Source organism: Paralichthys olivaceus, chromosome 4 (assembly GCF_024713975.1).
Source record: "Paralichthys olivaceus isolate ysfri-2021 chromosome 4, ASM2471397v2, whole genome shotgun sequence".
Taxonomy (NCBI): Eukaryota; Metazoa; Chordata; class Actinopteri; order Pleuronectiformes; family Paralichthyidae; genus Paralichthys; species Paralichthys olivaceus.
Genome location: NC_091096.1, coordinates 15,764,438 through 15,786,984, shown reverse-complemented (window position 1 = coordinate 15,786,984; position 22,547 = coordinate 15,764,438). Strand labels below are relative to the sequence as shown.

The window sequence follows — 22,547 nt, the reverse complement described above, 5'->3', positions numbered from 1 at the left end:
AAGGAAAGGGTCTCAGATCTCATATATCCCTATTTTGTGTGGTTTAGATTAAAAAGAGGTTTAGGTGTAGAATAACAGAATTAAAAAATCTGGAGAAACAGGAGATTTGAAAGACTAGGGTTTCCAGTGAAAAAAAACACCTTTTAAGTTTTGATATTTGCAGCGAGACCAAAGCAATATTTCTTACAGTATGCAAGGCACAATAGAATTTAAAACAAGAACAATAAAGCAAGGTTTTACAGTCGATACAGGCCTATCTTATGAGTATTTGCATATTTTTTTTAAAATTTACATTTCTGGGATTTGAAAATGTAAGCGCCTGTACTAACTGCGTGCACTAAAACACACAAGGGGTTTAAAATAAAGCATATGCAGATCACACCAAAAGTCCTATTGCTAGCAAGCTAACATACATCCAGTGTCCCACAGTGCACTGTGACAGATCCGTGCCGAAGCCGGCCTGGCGGGGCCTGCGCCCTGATGTTTGCAGAGATCAGAGAGAATCATCTGGGTTAACATGGTAATTATACGGCAAAGCCCTGCTATCTCAGGCTGGATCTGATACTGTTTTTCTCCTCTCTACTCAGAGATCTCAGGCCTCCAGTCAGGAGGAGCGACAGCTGTCTTCCAGAGCTAATCCCTCAAGAGGTGTTCCACCAATGTCAACTTAATGAAAATAAACCTGCTGCGAGTGCATGCATTTAATTACACTCAGACACACATACACACAAAAGACACAGGCATCAAAACTTGATCTTACTCCCCAGTAGGGCCCCATGTACTGTGTCAATATTGACCTGCTTAAATGAATGTCAAAATTCCTCTCATATGTCCTGAAGTACTCGTAGGTGTTGTTCATACGTGTTTGATCAAATTAGATGTCAGAATGAAGACTGAATTACAAGCTCTTTTAATTTATGTAACTATACATGTATGCATGCTCCTGACCTGTTAGCTAAACCTTGAAGTGAATATCTGAACTAATGCATTTACAAACCCACAGTTCTGGGTGACCCTGACATCTGCTGAAGCTGACCTCATGGACAGTTGCTGGGCCTGAGTCAGGTGGTTTGGACTAGTTCAGGATGCTGATTAGTTACAATAAAAAAAGAAAAACAAAGAGATGAGCTGACCCCAACCTTGTGAGACCACTGAAGCAATAATGAAAAGTGCACCAGGTATAACATCAGGCTGCTTTACACACCTTGGTGATGACAATGTCATATTGTTGCATGGAAGTAGAGGACTTTAAATAAAATACAGAACCTGTGTCAGTACTGAAATTTGTGTTTTCTCTGCTTCTCATATGATGTAAAAAAAAAAAACCTGCTGCTGACCTTCAATCAATTTCAATTTGGAAATATAATCCCATATTATATTGCTCCACCTTTAATACAAAGAATGGCCGAATATAACAACATTATTACTGTATTAATCACAGCTTCAGCTACCCAATAAAGCTGCATGGGGGGAGGCCTCAGTGTATGGCTATGCCTGTTATTTCCCCATATGTTTGTTTATGTTTTCCTGTATTTATTGTATTGTGTATTGTTCCTGTGACCGCAGGTGTGCCCTTTGACCCCGAAGTCATTAGCCTTCACAATCTGTGTCTCTAAACTGCAGCACACTGGTGCAAAACACGTGCAGAGAAACAGAGAGCGCGGGAAGGGGGGAAAGGCTCCGGGGCCAATTACAGCCCCAAGAAAACAAAGGGCTATATTTCAATGATTCCTCCAGCTGTGCTGTTTATGAGCTGTGTGCTTAGTCTCTCTGTGACCTTCACCTCCACACTTGCCCTCTCTGAGGGAAAACAAGTTAAAATGGTCTGACGCTCAATCTTTCATTTCCCCTTGTTTTTCCACTATTTCCACTCGTTTTCCTCACTAGGTTGTTGAAAACATATTGTTTATTTGATTCAGGGCTCTGTTAATATTTGTTATTTCACAGTTTTTCATGGCGTAGCACTTTTAGTGCCACCTTGACATCCTATTGTGCCATGTATGAAATAGCCTTAGATGTAAAAATAAGAAAAAATATGGACTAATCTAAGGCTTAATGGCAAGATGTGTGTCATATGTAACCTTTATAACTCTGCTTGTCAGTCTGTCCCCCCGCACTCATGCACACCTATTACGGACCTCATAAGCAGGGTCTGGGTATCAGTCACTGTGGCCCTATGACAGGTCTAACCTTCCCAAGCGGCAGGATACACCATCTTTACTGCAGTCCTATTGACCAAAGCAATAAGCCATTCTATATGGTGTATTAAAGTCATTTTCCACATGCTACCTCAGCACGATCCATTGTTCATGCAAGCTCCTGCTGACAATGAAGGTGGAAGGAAAAAAAAAACCTTCCCTGTGCTCCTGGACCAAATTGCAACACTTTGCATGGTTTACATCATTTAGGAAGTCGTCTGCCGAAAATGTTTTTTCTTTGCAGACATAAAAGGTGTAGTCATTATCACAGTCACACACGAGGCAATTTTGGACCGTCAAAGGGAGACAAAGGTCCCAGAAATGGCTAAACACTTGCAAGGCACATGTCCTGACAATCTAGAGAGCATGTCCCATTTAGGCAGTGAATTCACTCTCCCCAGTCATTGCCCTTAAATTTGCCAGCAAAAAAAAAAGGATAAAAGATGGGGCTTTTTTGTTGGCAAGCAGGTGCTGTGTAATATGCTGAGGCCATCTGCGTAGTCCAGTGGCTGCTCTCCTCTGCTCCTTGTGTCAGAGGTGGTGTTAGAACCGCTGTGTTCCTCACCCTGGCCTCTGCTGAAATCAGCTCCAGCCTGAGACCATGTGACAAATGATTCCAATCTAGGCTGAGCGCCCTTGACTTGACCCTGACCGCTGTAGACAATAAGGGCAAGCTCAGTCACTGGAAAAGATGTTCTGCGCTAATAAACCCGAATGCGGAGCAGGGGCAGCAGTGAGCGGAGGCATGGCTGTGGGGGCTGTGGGGGCTGTGAGGGGCGGGTGAGGGTGGGTGGGTTCAGGCTCTGACCTCTCAGGTGCAGGTTGATAATGAGTCTCCCTGTTTGCTCTGTGAAAATGACCTCAGAGGGATGAAAGCAGCCAGAGCACAACAAAGAGCCCCATTCTCTGCTCCTCTGAAATGGGATTATTCTGGAGGATTGGCTTATGAATGCACTTTCTATTTCATTGCTTTTAAAGGGCACTTAAGCCAAAATACAAACATGTAAAAGTAGTTAGGCTAGATGCCGCCACACAGCCGCTGAAACCGAGCACACCTCCTCTCAGGCCCCACACATGCAAACAAAACAGCCAGAACGTGCATAAAAAACGAACGCACTCGTACATACACATATGCGAGCATACACATAAACACACACGCACATCGACAATATCCCAAATCCTGCTTGTGCCTCCCCTTGTCTCCTTAATAAACCCTATAAAATGAGTGTGCTCTTGCCAAGCGTGGTGCCGTAAACATGCCACTCCAGAAAGGTTCTGGGCATCCCGCTAGTTATGCTAATGAAACCCCCACCCTCCTCTGTTTTTCACTCTCTTATCCTGCTGGCACAGCCTTCAGTCTTCCGCAGTACACCACTCCATTGTCATCCCCTGCCCCTGTTCTGCTGGCATCAGACTAGATAATACACAGCAAAACGAAGATCCAAGAACCCTTGTATAAAAAACCATGGCAAGAGAATAATATGGTTATTATTTCTTTGAACTCAAAACCAGGCCATTGTTCTTCATTTTTGTGCCCCAATTTGTACCAAAATGTGGTACAAAATATGATTATCTTGACAATGTGCATGCATGGACGGCTAATTGTAACGATATGAACGATGTCTCCGAGGTAAGCAATAGGGAAGACTGGAGAGGAGGTCATAATACATTGAGCAAAATAACCCTCACTTCTGTGTGTTGAGCTTTGAGTTGTCAAAAGTTGAACTGAAAGTGGAGGCAGGACTTCTTTTAGTGCCAATTCTGACACAGTAGAGAGTATCAGCAGGTTCTTTGTCATGGGGACTTTAAGGAACTTAGTGTTCAGAGGGGAAAGTGCTGGGCACGACAGGAACCACTGAAGTCTGCTGAACTCTGCTGAGTGTCAGTGTGGAAGCCAGGATTATACCCTCCATCCTCTGGCTGCAAAAGACAAAACCCTCTTGTCCCTGCAGTCCAAAGTTTTGTTTGTGTGAGTAGGTGTGTAACAATGCACATTTGTGCATCCACGTGAGGGTGTTTGTGTGCGTGGTCATGAATCTTCATAGCATGTGGCTTTCTCAGAGTTGTTCTCTGACATGTGGATTTGTGGCTCAACTGCAGAGGAGTTTATCACAGATAATTACATAAGGATGTGCTGGAAAAAGGACAAGCCACGGACAGTCTGGGCTGGCAGATGCTGAGCCTCGGCCTACACTGTGCCCCGTGCTCCCTGCTCTCCTGCCTCACACACTCAGGCCCCACACCGGCCTCCCTGAGCTTAAAATGGAAGCAGAGAAAAAGTGAAGAGCCCAAATAAGCTTCTCTTATTTCTCACCCTGCAGTCCCCTTACCTGTAAGGGTAAGGGTACCTCTATTTTGTCCTCCACCACTTTTTGCACACAATAAACACAGTAAATATTGCTGCATACACAAGCATTACCGTTTTAGATCTCTTCCAACAAATTATTAATTATTCAAGATTCACAAATACCAACACAGGTCAATAAAATGAAATTGCTGTTTGGAACATACACAAACAATGCAATTTACACTAATATGATAAACATATTATTGTGTGAAAAGCTTGCAAATCCAATTTTGGCATTTGTCTTTTTTAAATCATATTTTTAGGAGGAAAAATAGAGACTTTTTTGGATGACTAGACTGTGATGCCACAGAGACATGAACAGTGGTGTGACAGACAGGGAACAAACTATACAAGAATTTTGGCGATTGTGAGCGTAAACCTACATTTTGCTGGGAATGTGACATGACAGCAAAATCTTTTTTCACAGATATCCAGAGTCCACTGCAGAGAGTAATCTTAAAGTGTTGACATCTCTGCTCAGTGTAATAAAACACTCCTCTTCAGCAAAAGAAAATGGTTTCCTAACGGTACAAAAGACAAAAGATTAAGGTGCGGTGCGACCATAAACACATGATTGAATGATCTGTCACCAAGATAAAAAGCAAACAGATAAACTCACTTTTATTACGGGAACACTTACTCATACGTAAAGACCACAACCATCGCTAAATGTGTGCTCTACGGCAGCAGGTGTAGGAAGCAGTTGTGGCTCTAATGGTTTATTCTGTATTATGAAGGGACCTAAGAGCCCAGGGACCATTGACATGCTGTTTGCCAGCTTTCGCCTCCACTTCTCCACCATTAGATGGAAATGATTTCTGATCACTACCCAGCAGCCTCTGAATCGAATGAATGACCCCAAGGTGAACACCGTGCTATATAGACCTATGGCAGGTTCATTCAGCCATTCATCCACTGTAGACATCATTAGCACCATATTTTACAGGTGTCATAAGTGATATGACTATAATGCGTGTGTGTGCGTGCGTGTGTGTGTGTGTGTGTGTGTGTGTGTGTGTGTGTGTGTGTGTGTTTGTGAGAAAGTGCAGGATTGTGGAGACAAAGAGGGAAAGGGGCAATGAGCTGTAAAACGAGGTGCATCTCATCTCAGAATTGTTATCTTTTTAATTTGTATATTATCTATATATTTATTATTTTGGTGGATTGCAATTACAATTTATTACATCTACAGTAATTCATCCTAGAACCAGTTTGTAGTGTTCATGGCAAAATAGTTTATTTTCTGTTTTCCACATAAATTCAATTGATTCTATCATATAGAAGACATCTGAAAGAAATCCACAATGTTTGTCAGGACACTGCTTTCAAAATGATGACGGAATGTCTTTTTTTTTTTACTCTAATAAATGAGTCCCCCAATAAATTAATAATAAATCATCAGTTGAGTTATAAAGGCTAAAGTGCAGCAACTATGTTTCTCCTCAGCATTAAATAGTGACTTTTACACATGTTCAGCATTTACATGGGGTGGGAGGGGGCACATCACAGATGGTGTGGTGAGTGTGGGTTTGTATGTGCTGGCATACCCAATTGGAAATGGAAGTTTATAAGGTCGCTGGCTAAAAGGCTCTCCTCTGCCCTCTTAAGATAATGAAAACAGCAAAGCGGGAACTAAAATCTGACCACTGCAAAAGTGAAATCGTACCAAGGTAGGAAGATGAATGACCTTGCGGCACCAGTTCATTGAATTCTGGGTATCGCTGCCTTTTCAATTCACTTACTTTTTTGTAATCATCAAGGTCAAAAGGCATTTTCTGCAACCGCAGAAATAAATAAAACCGGTTGGCAGCAAATTAAATAGAAAGGAAACAAAGCCATGCCTCCAGCAAGTCACGGAAAAACAAGTGTAGAAAATCTCACATGAAAGCTGATTTGAGATAATATCAAACATTGCTATTTGACTAATTGGAATAAACTTAATTCTTCATACAAAAATGATTCTAGCAGTTACAACAGTGAGTTAAACAACACAAAAAAAGCACAACAAAGTTGTGCAAAGCATTTGTCGATCCATGACTGCATCCAAAAAGTGAGTATGGCAGATTAATCCAATTGTTTTTTATAATTGCATTAAGTTAAAAAGAGCATTTGACTTGTCTCATATAAAGCCCAAGTGATATCGCTTTATCCATTCATCGTAAATAATCAAATTAAATTTCAAACACCCCATCACTGCTTCATCTGTAGTTTTTCTATTCTTTTTTACCTACTTTAATAAAAACCTCTTGGCAATTAACAAATACATACATGAGATATTTCATGTTAAGTTATATTTGTGTATTTGTTGCTGGCTATTGACGCTCCACTGAAGAACATGGACCTACAAACTTGATTACAGCCGGTTGATCCATTATTATTAGTTATGAGATTGAATAAAGGCCAAAAGTGTTTTTTGGAGAACAAATGGTGTCTCATTGAAGTTGACCTTTGACCTTTTGGAAATAAATCATCATCCTTTTATCTAATTAGATAGTTGTGTAAAATTGTATCATAGTTGGCATAACAATTCTAGGGTTATATGCAGTTTGATTAAATAACAGGGTAGCCTAGTTTTCTCTGGATTAACTTAACACAGTTTACTGAGAAAATGAAATCTCAACACTTTGAAAAATGGTTTCCTTATTTTATTGTGACTGCTTGGCAACAGCCATGGTGGGAAATATTATGTTTTGTGTTGTCCATCAGTTCATCAGTCCCACTCATCTCAAGAACACCCTGAGGGAATTATCCTCAAATTTGACACAAACATTCTCTTGGACTGAAGAATGAATTGATTTGTTTTCGGTGGTCAAAGGTCAAGGTCACTGTGACCTCACATCTATCCCATTTTTGTGAACACAATAGATCAAGAACGGCCTGAGGGAGTTACATTTCATCCAAAAGCAGCGCCCTCTTGGAATCAAAAGATAGAGTCATTAAAACGTTCATGTTGGTATGCAGTTCTCTTTTTTACTACATGTGTAGCACAGGCTGTTCTTCCCAAATAATCCAACCTTGGTTTCATCAGTGCACAAAATATTTTCCCAGTAGTGGAGTGTCAAGATGTTCTTTGGCAAACTTCAGATGCACATAGATGTTTTTATTATAATTATAAACAGCGGTGGTTTCTTCTGTGGTGGACACCATGTCTAATCAATGATTTATCTAAAATAGGTAAACAGGGATGGTGATGAGATCCAATTATTTCTTTAAGCCTTCCACTGTTATCTGGACTTGATTCTGTGTTGTGTTTCTGGACACCTCCTAGGGAGAGTTGCCCAGTCACTTTTTTCATAGACAATTTAACCGACTGATCTGATCAATAGATAGATAGATAGATAACTGAGTAGATGTGTCCTGCTGTATGCAAATCACACATTCAAGAAAATAAGTTTGTTGAATTTATTTTGTGGAGCAACATGAACATAAACAGGTGCTTCTTGCAGGTAGGAAAATAAAAATACTGGAGTGATTTGTTTTAGTCAAAGTAGCTCTAAGACACACCATCAATTTGGTTTCATTGATTAAAGCCCAGATCAACTCCTGACTCCAATAAGCTTTGTTAAATGTCATTAGCCTAGGAGTTGACAGAGCTTTTTTCCAACATACACAATGTTTGAATGATTGATAAGAATAGCATTTGCTTGTTTTTTCATAATTGTTACTCAGATGAAGATCTGACCCTGTTTTTGAGGAATTTATCAGTTGAGTCTGGTCATTTCAAAGCGTTCACTTCACTGATATTTACACTGTACCTGTATGTCAGAGAGTTTTTTAGCTGCCTCCAGGGTTTATTTGTTTTTCTTTCCACAATACGAGCTAGCAGATCAGTGAACTTTATTAACTTTTGATCATGTGTTGCTGAGCTGTGTCAGCCACTGCTCAAGGTTACTGTGTTAAGTGGGTGTACACTTTATTCAGTAACAACAAGTATGGAGTTATACCATTCATAGCATGATGATAGCTGGAATCTCATTCCAGTCGTAACTCACAGCGCCGAGCTCTACAAAATTAGTAACAATGGGCCATCATGAAAAAGTAAACAAGTTGCTGGGGTCGTGCAGTTTCTTCCTCAAGGTTGCATCTCACTCCAGCCGCCTACTACACTGCCAGAGGTCTCTCATTTGTCTGGCTCTGTTGTCAGGGACAGATTCCTCCTGGCTAGCAGGGAGAAAGACACTTTTATTAAGTGTTGGCACCAGACAATGTGGCCTCCGCCTGGGCTCTAGTGCTCCTGATTCGGCTTTCTCAGCACATGACAGGATTTTGGGTCCATGCTAACAAACCATACAGTATACTTTTTGTTTAAGGTGCGATTTTATGGAAAGAAGGGTGAGAATACTCTATCACTGTTTAGAAGCCTCCTTCTGAGAGCAAAGCAAGCACATGGGAGAAAGAGTAATGATATGCTTTAGGTCAATATTTTATACAATAATGCATTTTGGGAGTCACACCTCTACAGGGCATGTGTGAAACAATGTATGTCATAACTGCCCTGTGCAGCTTATTAATCTTCCCTGGCCCTCTAATCAATCTGTTTCTCCGCCTGCAAACACCGGTTACATTCCCACGTTAAACGAGAGACCATCGTTCAATGTGGCACAAAAGGGTGGCTCCAGGATGGTGATGTCTCCTTTGCACAAGGCAAGCAGGAGAAACAGCACAAAACGACTTCTCTGGGATGTTTTTAAATCAATGACAGCGAGATTATGCAGGGGAAATGTTACTGAGAGCTAATGTGTTGCCAGGCTTGTGTAGCAGGAATTCAGAAGACACCAAGCTTTTCTCTCCAACTGTGTTGGAATCAGACAGGATAAGGGAAGTAATTTATTTCTTGTTTCCATTTCACTCATAGCCAAAAGAGAAATAACGAGTGATTACATATTAGCTACCTGAATAATACTTTTCTATTATGATAAAACAAAACCAGACAGATTTCCGAAGCTGTGACATCATGATATGTTTTGTCATTATCAAATCTCGGCAAGAGATTTTATCCAGCGAAACAAATGGTGTCATGCTTACAACTGGGAACCATTTGAGAGGTATGTTGTGAAGTCATACTGTAGTGCTCAGCTAAAATTGTTCTATAAATGACAGCAAGGGGAAGTAGCCACTATTCTTGTTATTCCCCATTGAACAGTCATACTGCAGCAATTATTCAAAATCTTTGATTATCCTCAGAGAGGCAATGCAATCATGGCTGAAAATCAATTTCAGGGACATTAGGAAAAATCAAAAAGCTAGCACTGTGCCAACAGGGCCGAGGGCTTGTGCGAGAGAAGAAGAAAGGGGATTTTTTTTTTTTTCATCATCGCTTCAGTTTTCCCTTTGCTAAGAGCAATCAGCCAGAAACACCAGAGAGCTCGCTGTTTGTCAGAGCCAGATCCTGATCCGGTTCGGAACTGCTAGTGATGTCGAGCCAGGTAGCATCCAATTAGTGTTTAGTGTAACTTAATGCAAAGTGCTGGCACTCAGCTCACCGAATCCAACTAGTTGTCATAGATTTCCACGCGTCTGCTGTCAAATTCACGAACATTTGCTGATTTGCTTTGCCTTCTCAAGGCACCATGAAGTTGAAATGAGGCATTTCCATCAATGCTGCGCCTTGTACGGCCATTTTCTGCTAAAGCAGATTGGCCTGATTACTGATGAGGCAGCAGACACATCAGCGACGGCTGCTTGATGATTATTGACAACTGTGTTGCTTTAGAACCACATTTACTCCTTTTACATATAGAGCAATTTGTATTGGCAAGGGATCCAATGTAAATCCAATGAAATGTTGTTATGATAAACCAGGAGCATGTAACATTAAAAAAAAAAAACTGCATGTAAAATTTGTATGTAATTACTTTATGGTCATTCAAGGTGTGTCCCTTTATATGAGACCAGTCTGATTATTACAAATGTAAAAGACAGCAAAATATATATATGTATTTCATATATATATGATGTCTTATTCATAGCCGTCTGATCTGGTAGATCAAACACTGAATGATATGCCAGAGACATCTCGAAAGAAGGGATGGTGGGTAATATGTTACTTGTCCCCATTTCATGTATTTCAGCCCACCTCCATCTTTATTTGTCATCTTCTTTTCTTCCCTTTTCCTTTCCTCTCCCTGAGTGTAGACAGCTGCATTGAGCGTCTCCACAGACTGTGGTCTCTGGCAGAAGGCAGACAATTGAGTTTTGGAAGTGGCATGGAACGAGACAAAGGGAGCGTGGGGTGGCTTCCTCCCTCCGTCTTCCTCCCCATCAGGGCTCCATGGGCAGACTGCCCACTCTTTCATAACAGCATTAGCAGAGACCATGCAGCAAAACAGTGGAAAATCCACTACACCATGTATCCTCATCAGCGATGTCTTCTCTTTGACCTCCACCTCAGTTGTAGTGACTCACATGAATATGGAAGATGAATATGGGCCAACTTCTGAGGTTACGCCAAATTCAACAAGAGACAGGCTTGTCAACCATGAAATCGTCTTTACAGAGGTACTATGGACAAATTTGGATTGGTTGGAGGCACTTTCATCCCTGGGAAATTTCTTGACCTTTATTTTATGTTCTAGGCCATAAAGATCAGGTGAAACGCTATCATAACAACCAGTATAAAGGAAAATGGTGGTCTATTATCCCCCATAATTCCTCTCTGGACATCTATCATGATTCACCCTCCATTCAGGCTACCAAGCAGTCATCACAGGACGCCCCCATAGCCGCGCAATCTGTAGCTTTTCCTCTTTGCCCTTTCTTGGTAATACCCCCTGTGACACACTTGGCTCAGCACCTTAACACAAACATTAACACACGCACACAAACACACACTGCTGTTTGACCTCTAAGGTTCAGTGAGAACATTAAATACCAATTAGGGTTGAGATAGGCCAAGCTGAGTGTGAGGTTGTAGGAAGGCCTTGAGGAGGCCTGTGGGAACCAACTTATTGGTCCCTGGGTAGAAACATGTGTGTGTGTGTGTGTGTGTGTGTGTGTGTGTGTGTGTGTGTGTGTGTGTGTGTGTGTGTGTGTGTGTGTGCGTGTGTGTGTGTGTGTGTGTGTGTGTGTGCGTGTGCGTGTGTGGTACAATCAGGCAAACACACCGTGACATTTTATTTAATGTAATGTCCAAGTTATCTCTTGTTCATCTCTCCAAGAAACCTGGTTTTTGGTTGAACATATTTTCTGTTATTTCACAGCATGGGAAAGAGCAGGACTGTTTTTGTCTCAGTATACTGTAGATGTTAAGACAGTGTCTTAATAAATATCCCAATACTACAGATGCTTGATGGCTTGAATTGGATTGTTACGATGTAAAGTCTAATAAGGGTTATTTGTTTAAAATAAGTCACTTCACTGGTCTTGTTTTCTTTATTTTTTTATACCTCTGCCAAAAATTTAACTTTTTCATTTGCATTTGTTAGTATAATACCAAACTACTGGAGAGAGTTTTACAAAACAAGGTGGAGGCGAAATGGCTGAGGGAAGAACCAATTCATTTACGGTGCGGATCTGATTGACGGAAAGGATCCAAGTTTTTTTTTTCTTTAATATTGTGAGAAACAGAATTTTTCAACCTCCCCTTTGATTTCCAGATCATAAGTCATGAATCTTAATGAAAAAAAAGTCTGGGATGTACATCCTGCACTGAAATGCTCTGTATATGTAACCTAAGTAGTTTAAGCCCAGATGGGCTCCCCTTTTCAATACTGGGTTTCTTCTTCCATATTGGGTGCATGCATTACTTTCCACTTTATCAAAGATGTCATTTTATCAAAAGTATCTGTGTAGGAGTTCTCTCTTTTCTGTCTTTCTCCATGATAACTTTCATTTCACTCACACGGGTGTATGCTGTGATAACTCAGTTTTATGTTCAAAATAAAACAGCAATACAGGAGAGAGAATATTAGCAAATGCTCTGAAGGCAACCCTCTGAGAAATATCCGTTCTCGGCAGTGAATCTTGAGACTGTGTGTGATGATCTGCTGTGGTTATCTGGTGGTTTAAGAGTCATGCCCTTTGCAGTCCCTCTGTTATTTACGCACCAGACACACACAGCTTGATAAATGTTTTGTGTGACCTTCTAAATTTGTTTTCCTTCCTCTTAACTGTGATTTTATTTCCCTTGGACAGGCCAGACAGCGTGTGTGTATACGTGTGTGTATGTGTATGTGAACGTCTACTTGTTTGTCTGTTTGCAAGAGGAGAGAAAAAGGTCTATATCTAGAGCGATACAATCTATCCTCTCCTTATTGCAAATGACTTCCATCCCTTCCTAGTTTAAACAAAACACTGAACAGACAAAGGGATTGGAACAACTACTAATAGTAGTGCTATGACAGTCACTGACCATCCATATATTGTGAATCTACTTCAGGCTGGAAAGGGTTAAAGTCGCCACAGGCCAGAGCAGAGTCAACATCGGCCACGGCTTGGCTGGCCTACCCTGCCAGATCAATATCTGCAAATAATAAATTAGCTCCCCAGAGGGCCGCACTAAACCTTCAGCAACACTACCCTGGAAAAGTCCACAATTGGTGTGTGTGAGACTCAATAAGCCAGGTGAATGACTGTGCAGGGGCACATCTTTAGCACTCCATAATAGAAAATTAATGGTGCTCAAATCAGTGTTGAGGGCACCCTGAGGGTTACCTAATAGGCCTGGTTAGAACTGTCATCCCTCCCAGAGTCGCCTAAAATATCACATGCAAACACAGGGAGCCAAGAAGAGAGGGAGGAATGGGGGGGGAGAAGTGTGTGTGTGTGTGTGTGTGTGTGTGTGTGTGTGTGTGTGTGTGTGTGTGTGTGTCTGTGTGTGACAGGTAACAGTGATTTACCTTTGGTATTGATCACTCTAAGGAGAATGATAGATGTGTTATTTTGAATTTGGAGGAGTGAACAAAAGCATAAACAACTTTAATATCCACAAAGGTGCATACCACATGAGCATATGGTTCCAAAAGCAGCAGGTTGCTGGTTCGACTCCCAGCCAGCTGGACCATTTAATGTAAGTCAGTCACCTTCTCTCTCGTTGTGTTCCCTGTCTGTCTCATTGTTACAAAAACAATACAAACCACTAAAATAATTTAAAAATTTCTTTTTTTTTTCTTCTAGCTGAACTGAATTCATCATTGTCCAAAAATGTTATGACTCTTTACAAAAGCCTGATAGTTGATTCTGAGTAAACACCTGTATTTTAATGGCAGAGCCGGCACAGCGTGACAAAAACCTTCAAACTCCTATTAATAATACTTTAAATCTATATCTCAAACTATATGAATTACCCTCAGTAAAATGTACAACTCAGCCCACCACCCACTCATCTTTAAAATAACATACTAAACCTTATAGCTTTATCATGTGCTTTACCTCATTTACACTAGTATTCTACAGGTACTCAAATGTAATTCATATATAAGACATTTCTGAATAATTCACAACCCAATGCACACAAACACATGTATCTAAGTCAAGTTTCTCATTAGTAATTAAATATTGTCAACGGATTACAGATTTTCTTAATCTAAGAATCTGATTTTTGCAGATTACATTGATAGTGTTTGGAATCCTCACTTTTAAAGACAACTTTTAGGTCACATGGGCTAGATAAGGATTAACATTACTAGCACAAACATGAAAATTTGAATAGGAATGATTGTAGGAAATGGATGAACCAAATATAATTTCAATCCAGAATATGTTTTACGATCAACCCTCAAATGAAAATTACATAAATTAACACAACACACACCAACTTAAGCCAGTTTTAGTAACATCCACATCATGATGTTGAATGAAGACAGAACTGGTTGCTGCAGACTACTCATTTAAAGATTGCAAAGAAAACAAAATCCATATTTGTTTTACTAAGTGGATGATAAAATATGATGCAGAAATATATAAGTATATCATGTTGGCTGTGTTCAAGCATAAACTTGTCCAATCCACTGTGCAGTTTAGAAGCAGATCTATATGCCCAACAGGCTGGTAATGAGCCTTAAAAGCAAATCTGATCACTTATTCCAGCTGGTTTATTCTCCTTCTCCACAAACACAACTATTGGATTCAATAAACACACTTCATATTGATTCTGAGCCACCCAGCAGCACATGCACCTCACTTACCAGCACTCAACAAGATTTATTACAACTTTGCATGCCGAGCAGAAATAGAGACACAAACGCTTGCCCACACATATGCAAACCAATGAACACACACAAGCACACAAGGCTAAGTTTAAATACCCAATGATTTCTCATCAATGTACCCAACACACGCACACAACCCTTCGATCTTTCCCTGGGCCCTAATTTGCCTATGCAGTAACATCAGGAGGGTTGGGATGTGTGGGGAGGGGTTTGCCTCCTCATCTCTCCTCCTATCCCCCTCAGGTTTGGACTTCGGCAAACTGTCGGCTGCACTGACACTGAACTTACCCACATGCCGCCACGCTTCCGTCCTCCAGCGCAAACAGAGTATGTCGCTCTCCGCAGGCCACTTGAGATATTTTCAGAGATGATGGAAGACTCTGGAACAAACGAGGTGCCAGCTGGAAAAAAAGAAATATGAAGTTCCCGGTGAGGTGAAGAAACACACTGTCTCTCTGAGTTTCTCTGTAGTTAAGTTGCTATACTCCTTCAGCCTGGCAAACATCCTGAAGACAGGCGCCGCTACAGTAGATCCTCTCAGTGTAGATGAACAGAACAAGGTGAACAACAGAGGGAACAAGAAAGAAAAACCATACTCCTTCATGGCACTGAGCTGTGTAGATCTGATGTTTTTAAGTCCCTGTGTGTATGTCTGTCTTTCTGTGTGTGTTCATGCCAGTGCCACAAAGAAAAAAAATGAAACAGCCTATGAGAAGAAAAGAAAGCCTGGTTCCTCATCATGCGCTTGTTAGCTTGTCCAATCTATGGCAATCAGCACAGTCCCAGGGGTTGAAAGACACGAGATGCCGGGGAAAGGGAAGCTGAGGCTGAGGAAAAGATCAATACTGCACTGTGAAACAAGAAGTGTGGGCTATTTACTCTCCATTGATCTGATGATGCTGGAGAAACACCTCACTCGGCTATTAAATTGAGGGTATAAGTCTACTGGTGAGGGTTTTTTCTCTTCCTCCCTCTCTTTCTTTCTCTCTTTCTTCACCCCAAGGTCAAGAAAAAGCTAAAACATCCACAAACAAACAAAAATGGATCGCTCCAGCCAGGGAAAGTAATTAGTCTGCATTAAAATACCAGGGGAACAGGCACTAACTACACATCTTAAGTGGAGTTTTTGCTCAGAGCGACAAGAGACCCATGGCAAGCATAGGATGGACTAGTAGAGGACACAGTTATAAATACAAATAGACTCGTAGCAGGGGGCCAGCAGAGCTTCACCTGAGCTACTTTAAAAGATGAGGATTTCCACCTACATTTAGCAATGAAGAAGAAAATACTAAGAAAAAAAGTTATGCAGGCCTTATTATAGAAGTGCAGTGAGGGCCAGTATAATACTATGATGAGTAATCAAGATAATACCTGCTGGATAGATGGCATCTTTGTGTGGACGAAAATGCAAACTATAAAAAGGCTCAAAACAAAGAGGGCAGGTTCAAGAACAAACTAGAATTTCAGTTTCAGTTTCAACATTTATACAATTTTTTAGGAAATCAATACTTGCTGCTTCACTGATTTATTCACAGCAACAACTGGAAGTTGAGGGGCTATGACAGAATTGAATCCATGTAGTAAGGCACACCATAATGAGAGCTCCATTGATAATACTTAAAAACAAAGATAGATCAAAATGTATTTTATTTAATTTTCCCTTTCCCATGAAATAGCAGAGTACTCCTTTATCGTAATATCAGCATAAATGTGAAAAGGTGGTGATACTGTGTTATATTTAGAATATTTATATGGATGTCAAATCCATTTACAACAATTTGAATTTGTGAAAAACTAAAAAAGCCTTTATTTGGCAAAAGTTACAAATAAAGGTATAAAATGAATCTCTGGTTTCTCAACATGTGAACGGGGGCAGAGCTGCTGACATCCAGACATTTTTGGTGGTGTGAACTTGTCCCTCAGTGTCTTTCTTCTACTCCTCAGAGTAGTCCTATTGACTGTGTGGCTGTATTACAACAAGCAGTCTCTAATGACTCCCTGAAGACCTCTCTATCCCCACTGCCCGCCCTCCTCTCTCTCTCTCCCCCCCTCTCTGTGTCGCACTCTCGGTGTCTCTCCTGCTCTGCCTGCTCTTCAGGCTCCAGTTCAGCAGCTAATTAACCCTCTCTAATAGCGTAGATTACATTAGCTTTGAGCGTCTCACACCCTCCACTGGACTCGCACTGCCACACAATGAACCCAGCCTTGCTTTACAAATCTCCCCCTTCACAAGAGCACAATTATGAATTCAAACAACTTCTTATCCACACTCACTCATCCAGGGACAGAAGCCCTCCTCTGCAACCGCCCCGCTCTCCCACCGCCACCCGCCTCCCACGCCTTCGCACGCAGAGTAATGAGAGAGCCGAAGAGAGGGGACCACACAACAAGAAGGCCATGGGGGGGGGGGGTATCGAAGGAAGGGCGGGAGGGACCCCTTTTGGGCTAAATCAGAGAGGTCACTATAGGTGTTTCATTGGGTGAGCCCACAGAAGCCCAGTGATAACCCCTCCATCTTAACGTTCCTATTCAGAACAGAATGGAATCTTAATTACTGTGGGCAGATAGAGCCAGAGGCGGGAATACCAGGACTAAATGGAGGTTTATGCTTTAAGTGGCCAAAGAGAGGGAATTAGACGCTAGAATGAATGACTTAAGCCAGGAGAAGCTGTTTTCTACACATTGACAAAATGGACAGGGAACTCAACAGCTTAATGAAGACTTACAAAGCATGATTTTATTATTATTATTACTCAAAGTAAAATTGCAGGTTTTGATGCTTGATCGGTGAGTCCAATCACTACAGACCCATCGTGTCTAAAAATATACACTCTTGATGGGATAGAAGACGATTACACAGCGTTCAGCTCCGCGCTTTGAGAATGTAAGAGGGTGCTATGGTTGGTTAGTCATCTTTGATGCGATGGAGCTGAGCTGTGTAACAGTGCCGTCGCCATTAAACTGCAGGAGTCTAACCACACTGTGAGTGTTCAAACCCATGGTGTAAGCTGGGAGGAGAAGGAAAGAAAGAAAGCTTGAATCAATGAGAAAAATACATTTTTTGAATTGGAAGTTTTTTCCTCACTCTTCCACTAGTGTTTTATGAATGATAATGAAATGAGATGTGGGGGTGGTGGAAAAAAAGAAGAGGAGAAAGAAATAAAGTATGGTAGAAATGGATGTAATCTGCTCCGTCTAAATGTAAATTGGTACATTTGTAGTGAAAGGACATTCTCATGTTTCTTTGTCCGAACAAGTAATTTTCCCCCCGTCCCTCTTCTGTGAGGCTTGCTATAGCAGCATTTTCTGCAGCACAGAGCACTCTCCTTTCTATTTCAATAGGACAGCTCATTTGCTAGAGCCTAGGCCAAACTGCTGACTGGGTTTTTCAAGGCCGTGTACTTTGTGTGTATGTGTGTGTGTATGTGTGTGTGTGTGTGTGTGTGCACAAGCTTGTGCAAAAAGTGAGAGGAAACAGCGAGAGGACGGCATGAAAGAAGGATAGGCAAAATGGAAGGAAAGAGTGGGAGAGAGAACACATTGTATCATTAAGGTACTCAGAGATCATTAGATATATAAGGGCTCTGCTATGCAAGGTCAGGGCTGCTGTGTTTTTCTAGGTCGGCAGAGGAACAGTAAAACCAGTCTAATCAGCCGCCTCTCTCCCCTCTCTATCTCTCTCTCCCTGCAGCGCTCCCTCGCTCTTCCATCTAGGGGTAGTGTGGATTACAGCCAGTTTATCCATGCCCCTGTATGTATTTACTAACATTATCAAGGCTTATGAGGCAAGGACATGGTAAACCACACAAAAGGCACAGACAGGCTTTGAGCTAGATATTGGCCTCATTATGAGGTAAAGTTGTTGGCTCCCTGTCTCGCATGTACAAGGCTGCTTTAACAGGTGCGGCACACTGCCTGACTATCCGGTATTTTTCATTAAGGCCATCTTTTAATGCAGAGTTTAGCAACTGGCAGCCTGCCCCAGTTAGAAGTGTGCATCACTGTTTGTGTGTCCTAAACACCAACATGTAAAAGTGATCACATTTTTTCCAGCCAAGTAGATGGACATGGATTTTATTGAGAGATAAATCTAATAGGCATTGGCAATTAGCTTAGGCTAAAATGCCGCAGCATGTGGCATTGCTATATATTCGTCGCTATACAACTAAACATCAATAATACATTTGAATTACTGCCTTGTGGCCTTGTCTCTGCCAACAGTCAAGTTACAGTTTACATCAATGTCTGTCCAGACTCATAATATTTGCAGTAAAGACTTTAAAAGAATTTAGTTGAAGGCATTAAGTATATTTCTTCATAATTAGCGTATGGATTTTTGAGACGTGGCCAAAAACGTGTTTTACTATTTCACAGTGACCTTGACCTTTGACTAGCAAATTCTAATAAGTGCATCGACGAGTCCAAAGTGAATGTTTGAGTCATATGCAGTTAAATTCCCTCCGGGCGTGACTGGCTTATCACATTTACAACGATGGGAAGAATGTCAGGTCACACTGACATTGACCTTTGACTAAATAAAATCTAGTCACTTCCTTCTTGAATTCAAGTAAATGTTTGTGATGAATTTGAAGAAATTAAGACTTTGTTGATATATCACGTTCATGAGAATGTGATGGATGGACACCGGTGAGTTGATAAACAAAGTAACTGACAACTCTCTTTTCACTCAGACCAGGGCGGAAAATTGAAACTAGATTAATTTAACATTTGCAACATTTTTTATTTTTACAAAAACAATGTGTGAAACAACAATGTGACAAAGTAAAAGGGGATTGATCGTAGTGATGAACCAAGAATATTATTATAACCCGAGTCTGTAGCTTCACACTTTCAGCTGTTTTTTTTCCCAATCAATTATTGCAGTTTTAAGAAACTGAAACAGCCAGCCTTTAATACACATGCACCACTCCTTCACTCCTGTTGTGACAAAGGTCCTCAAATGTCCACTGAAGGACAAGGCGAGGAGGCCATGCCGCTGGTAATGTGTTGTGTTCATTGCGATCGTGATGGATAGCTTTCAAACTGACCCTCGGCTTTATAGAGACGGATGTCCTGCTTGGCTTCTTACTCAGCACTTTGGCCTTTCCCCCACTCATTGTGTGCTTCATCACACAAACAGCCGCACACAACCTGAGATGGAGATTAGCAAAGCCTGCCTGGGAAATTGACTCAACTAAAGTCAATCAATCAAACTTGTTAATCAATCAAAAGAAGAAAACACACATCCAAAAGGCATCACCATACTATATTCCTGAGTAGTGTTAAGTCACTGTAGTATCAGAATGGTGGAGTGATAAAGGGGCATTTGTGGGCTTGTATGAGATGAGATAAGAAGAAGAAGGGAAGAGAAAGGAAAAAGTGTGAAAGAGAAACAGTTTGTAAAAGAATCCCCCTGCTGCTCTCCACTGTCTCATTAGGTTAACGTTTTTTTTATAAGGCACTTCAAATGTCAAGGCATTGGTGGATTTAGTGTAAACTTAAATTCCATTACCTGGCAGGCATTAATTGCTAACTGAGCCCAGGGATCTTTCCCGAGAGGCCTCTATGTTTTCTCTCTGTCATCTGGCTAACTATTCTGTCTAGACTAACTTAGAGCACCATAATCCACCATGGGGATCAATAAACTGCACATAATTCAGCTCCAATAATGAGCTTTCACTTCAACACAAGCGCCAGCCCTCGTCCCGAGGAACCGGCAGGGGCGTAAAATGATAATGTAATTATTAAAAGGACAGAGAAAATGAGTAAGCACTTTCACACAGAGAGGGAGGGCGAGCCCGGCCTCAATTAGACACACTTAAAGCTATCATTGTTATTTGAGACAAAGCTAATCAAGGAGGAGATACAGGGGCATCCATTTCAGCAGGTAATGGAATGACGCTCGCTCGCTCGCTCTCCCATTTCCCCAGGCTCATGATGGTATAAAGGCCGCCCTACAGTCACACATAAGTGGGCACTCTTTAATGGACTGCGATGGATGTGGTTTCTTCCACCAATCGGGGACATGCAGGAGGGGATTTGGAATGGATAAGTTAAAGATTCACACTCCTTAACACAAAAGCATAAGACCATAAGTATGGATTATGTTAAACCTGTATTCTCTATTAGCAGTTAAGGAACAGAGTAGTCACATTTTGTGGTTGCGGTTTTTTAAACAAATTACATGAAATCTTGGTAAAAGTTCACACACTTTCTTTGCCTTGGCATCCAAAGATCAAGCTAGCAGCTGCTTTCCAGCGCAGCATGAGATATCTGGTGTGTGACAAAGTAAGATTTAACCTGGAGCCTTATCTGAAAACTACTTCTTCTCCAATTATATGCATCTTTGAACTCCAGTGAAATCAAGAGAAGCTAGTTTGTTTTTTTTACACCCAAGTGCTCCTAATTCATCTGCAGGCTACAGGGGGTCCAGGGTGGATAAATCAGGCCTTTACGGAAGGGTTGTTCCCACTGTTTATCTGCTGGTGACATTTGCTGCACAGCCCCAACCACGCCATAATTACCCCACTTATTCACTAAACAGAAATCATGCCTAGCAGGAACCCCCTGCCACAAAGGTCGCAAGATTTAAGGCTATATTCCGTCTCCAGAGTTCAATGGCCAGGGTTTTATGAAAGGACTCCATTCATTTGAACATCAGCATGGGTTCACTTGAGCATGGTCTAAAAGAAGATGGGGGCTGAATCAACTCGCCTCAGCGGCGGAAACAAAGAGCATCATGGCCGATGACGATGATGAATTTACAGCTGAGTGCACATGCTTTCCTAACGCACGGCACACCTTGGCACACTTCGAATGTCACAGTTCCCATAGAGGACTGGCATTTGGAGTGGATTCTCCTGGCCCTGGAGCGGATAGCTATCCATGTCCCCAAGAGGCTGACAGTCAAGGGAAAATGACACACGACCAAACAAAAAGCACACAACTGAATGATTCTATTCACCATGAAGCTCCTAATGTGCTGTGTATTTAGTGTGTGATTACTTATTAAAAGACATTATAATTCTGTATTACCACATTATTTCCCCTTCTCCCAGTCGTTGCTATTTTACACGATTTATGATGCAGATTGTCTTGAGAACACACTCAAATTTAGTTTCACTAGGGAACTGCCAATTAAAAAACTATGGATGCGTTTCTTTGTTACTTGTGCAACTCTTTAGCTGCCTCGAGTTCTGCATAGTCTTATCTGTCAAAGACAGCGAGCACAGATGGATGACGAGTGACAAAGGGATATTTGGTTGAGGTTGTGCAGTAATGAGTGTCACGTGACTCCCACGTTCAAATTTCAGACGGCCTCTCCTGATCCTAAAGCTGCAATCAACACTGGACCATCTGCAACACTGCAAATTAACATAATTGGTGTACATTACACGCTTATAGAGAGTACATTTTTATCCACTATTCTTCGCCCTTAACAAGATGAGCTGTGGAGATAGTGGGAGAGCAGCACTGTTGATTAGACACAGATAGCTGGAGCAGACAGCGAGACTTGTTGTCTTGGTGAAAATGGATGAACTGACAATCAGATTGGTGAAGAGCCAGGTGCTGGGGCCAGAGTGCAAGTAGGCCAGTGTGCGTCTGACACAAGCACCTTCCCTACACCTGGAACTGGGGCTGAGGTGATCGACAGCTTCGCCATCTTGTCAGACAGCTCACGGATAGAACACAGACAACACTTAGGCCTCTTCCAGCTGCTCTAGCAGAATAAATTGAACTTGATTAGAATTAATCACGCTCATCCACGTGCAATTTGCAAATATCGGGGGAAATATTCAAGGAAATCTGCTTGAAAGAGAGTAGAGGGAAACAAGGAGGGAAAAAACTCAACTA

The 22,547-nt window shown here is 41.5% G+C and overlaps 1 protein-coding gene across 1 annotated transcript in view; it reads right to left on the bottom strand.

Moving 5' to 3' along the window:
* LOC109633610 (uncharacterized) overlaps positions 1-22,547 on the bottom strand; it is a 293,951-nt gene that overhangs the window by 202,828 nt on the left and 68,576 nt on the right. The window contains exon 5 of the mRNA XM_069523910.1: positions 14,982-15,094. Within this exon, the coding sequence (XP_069380011.1) occupies positions 14,982-15,094 (113 nt within the window). The remainder of the gene's footprint in view (positions 1-14,981; positions 15,095-22,547) is intronic.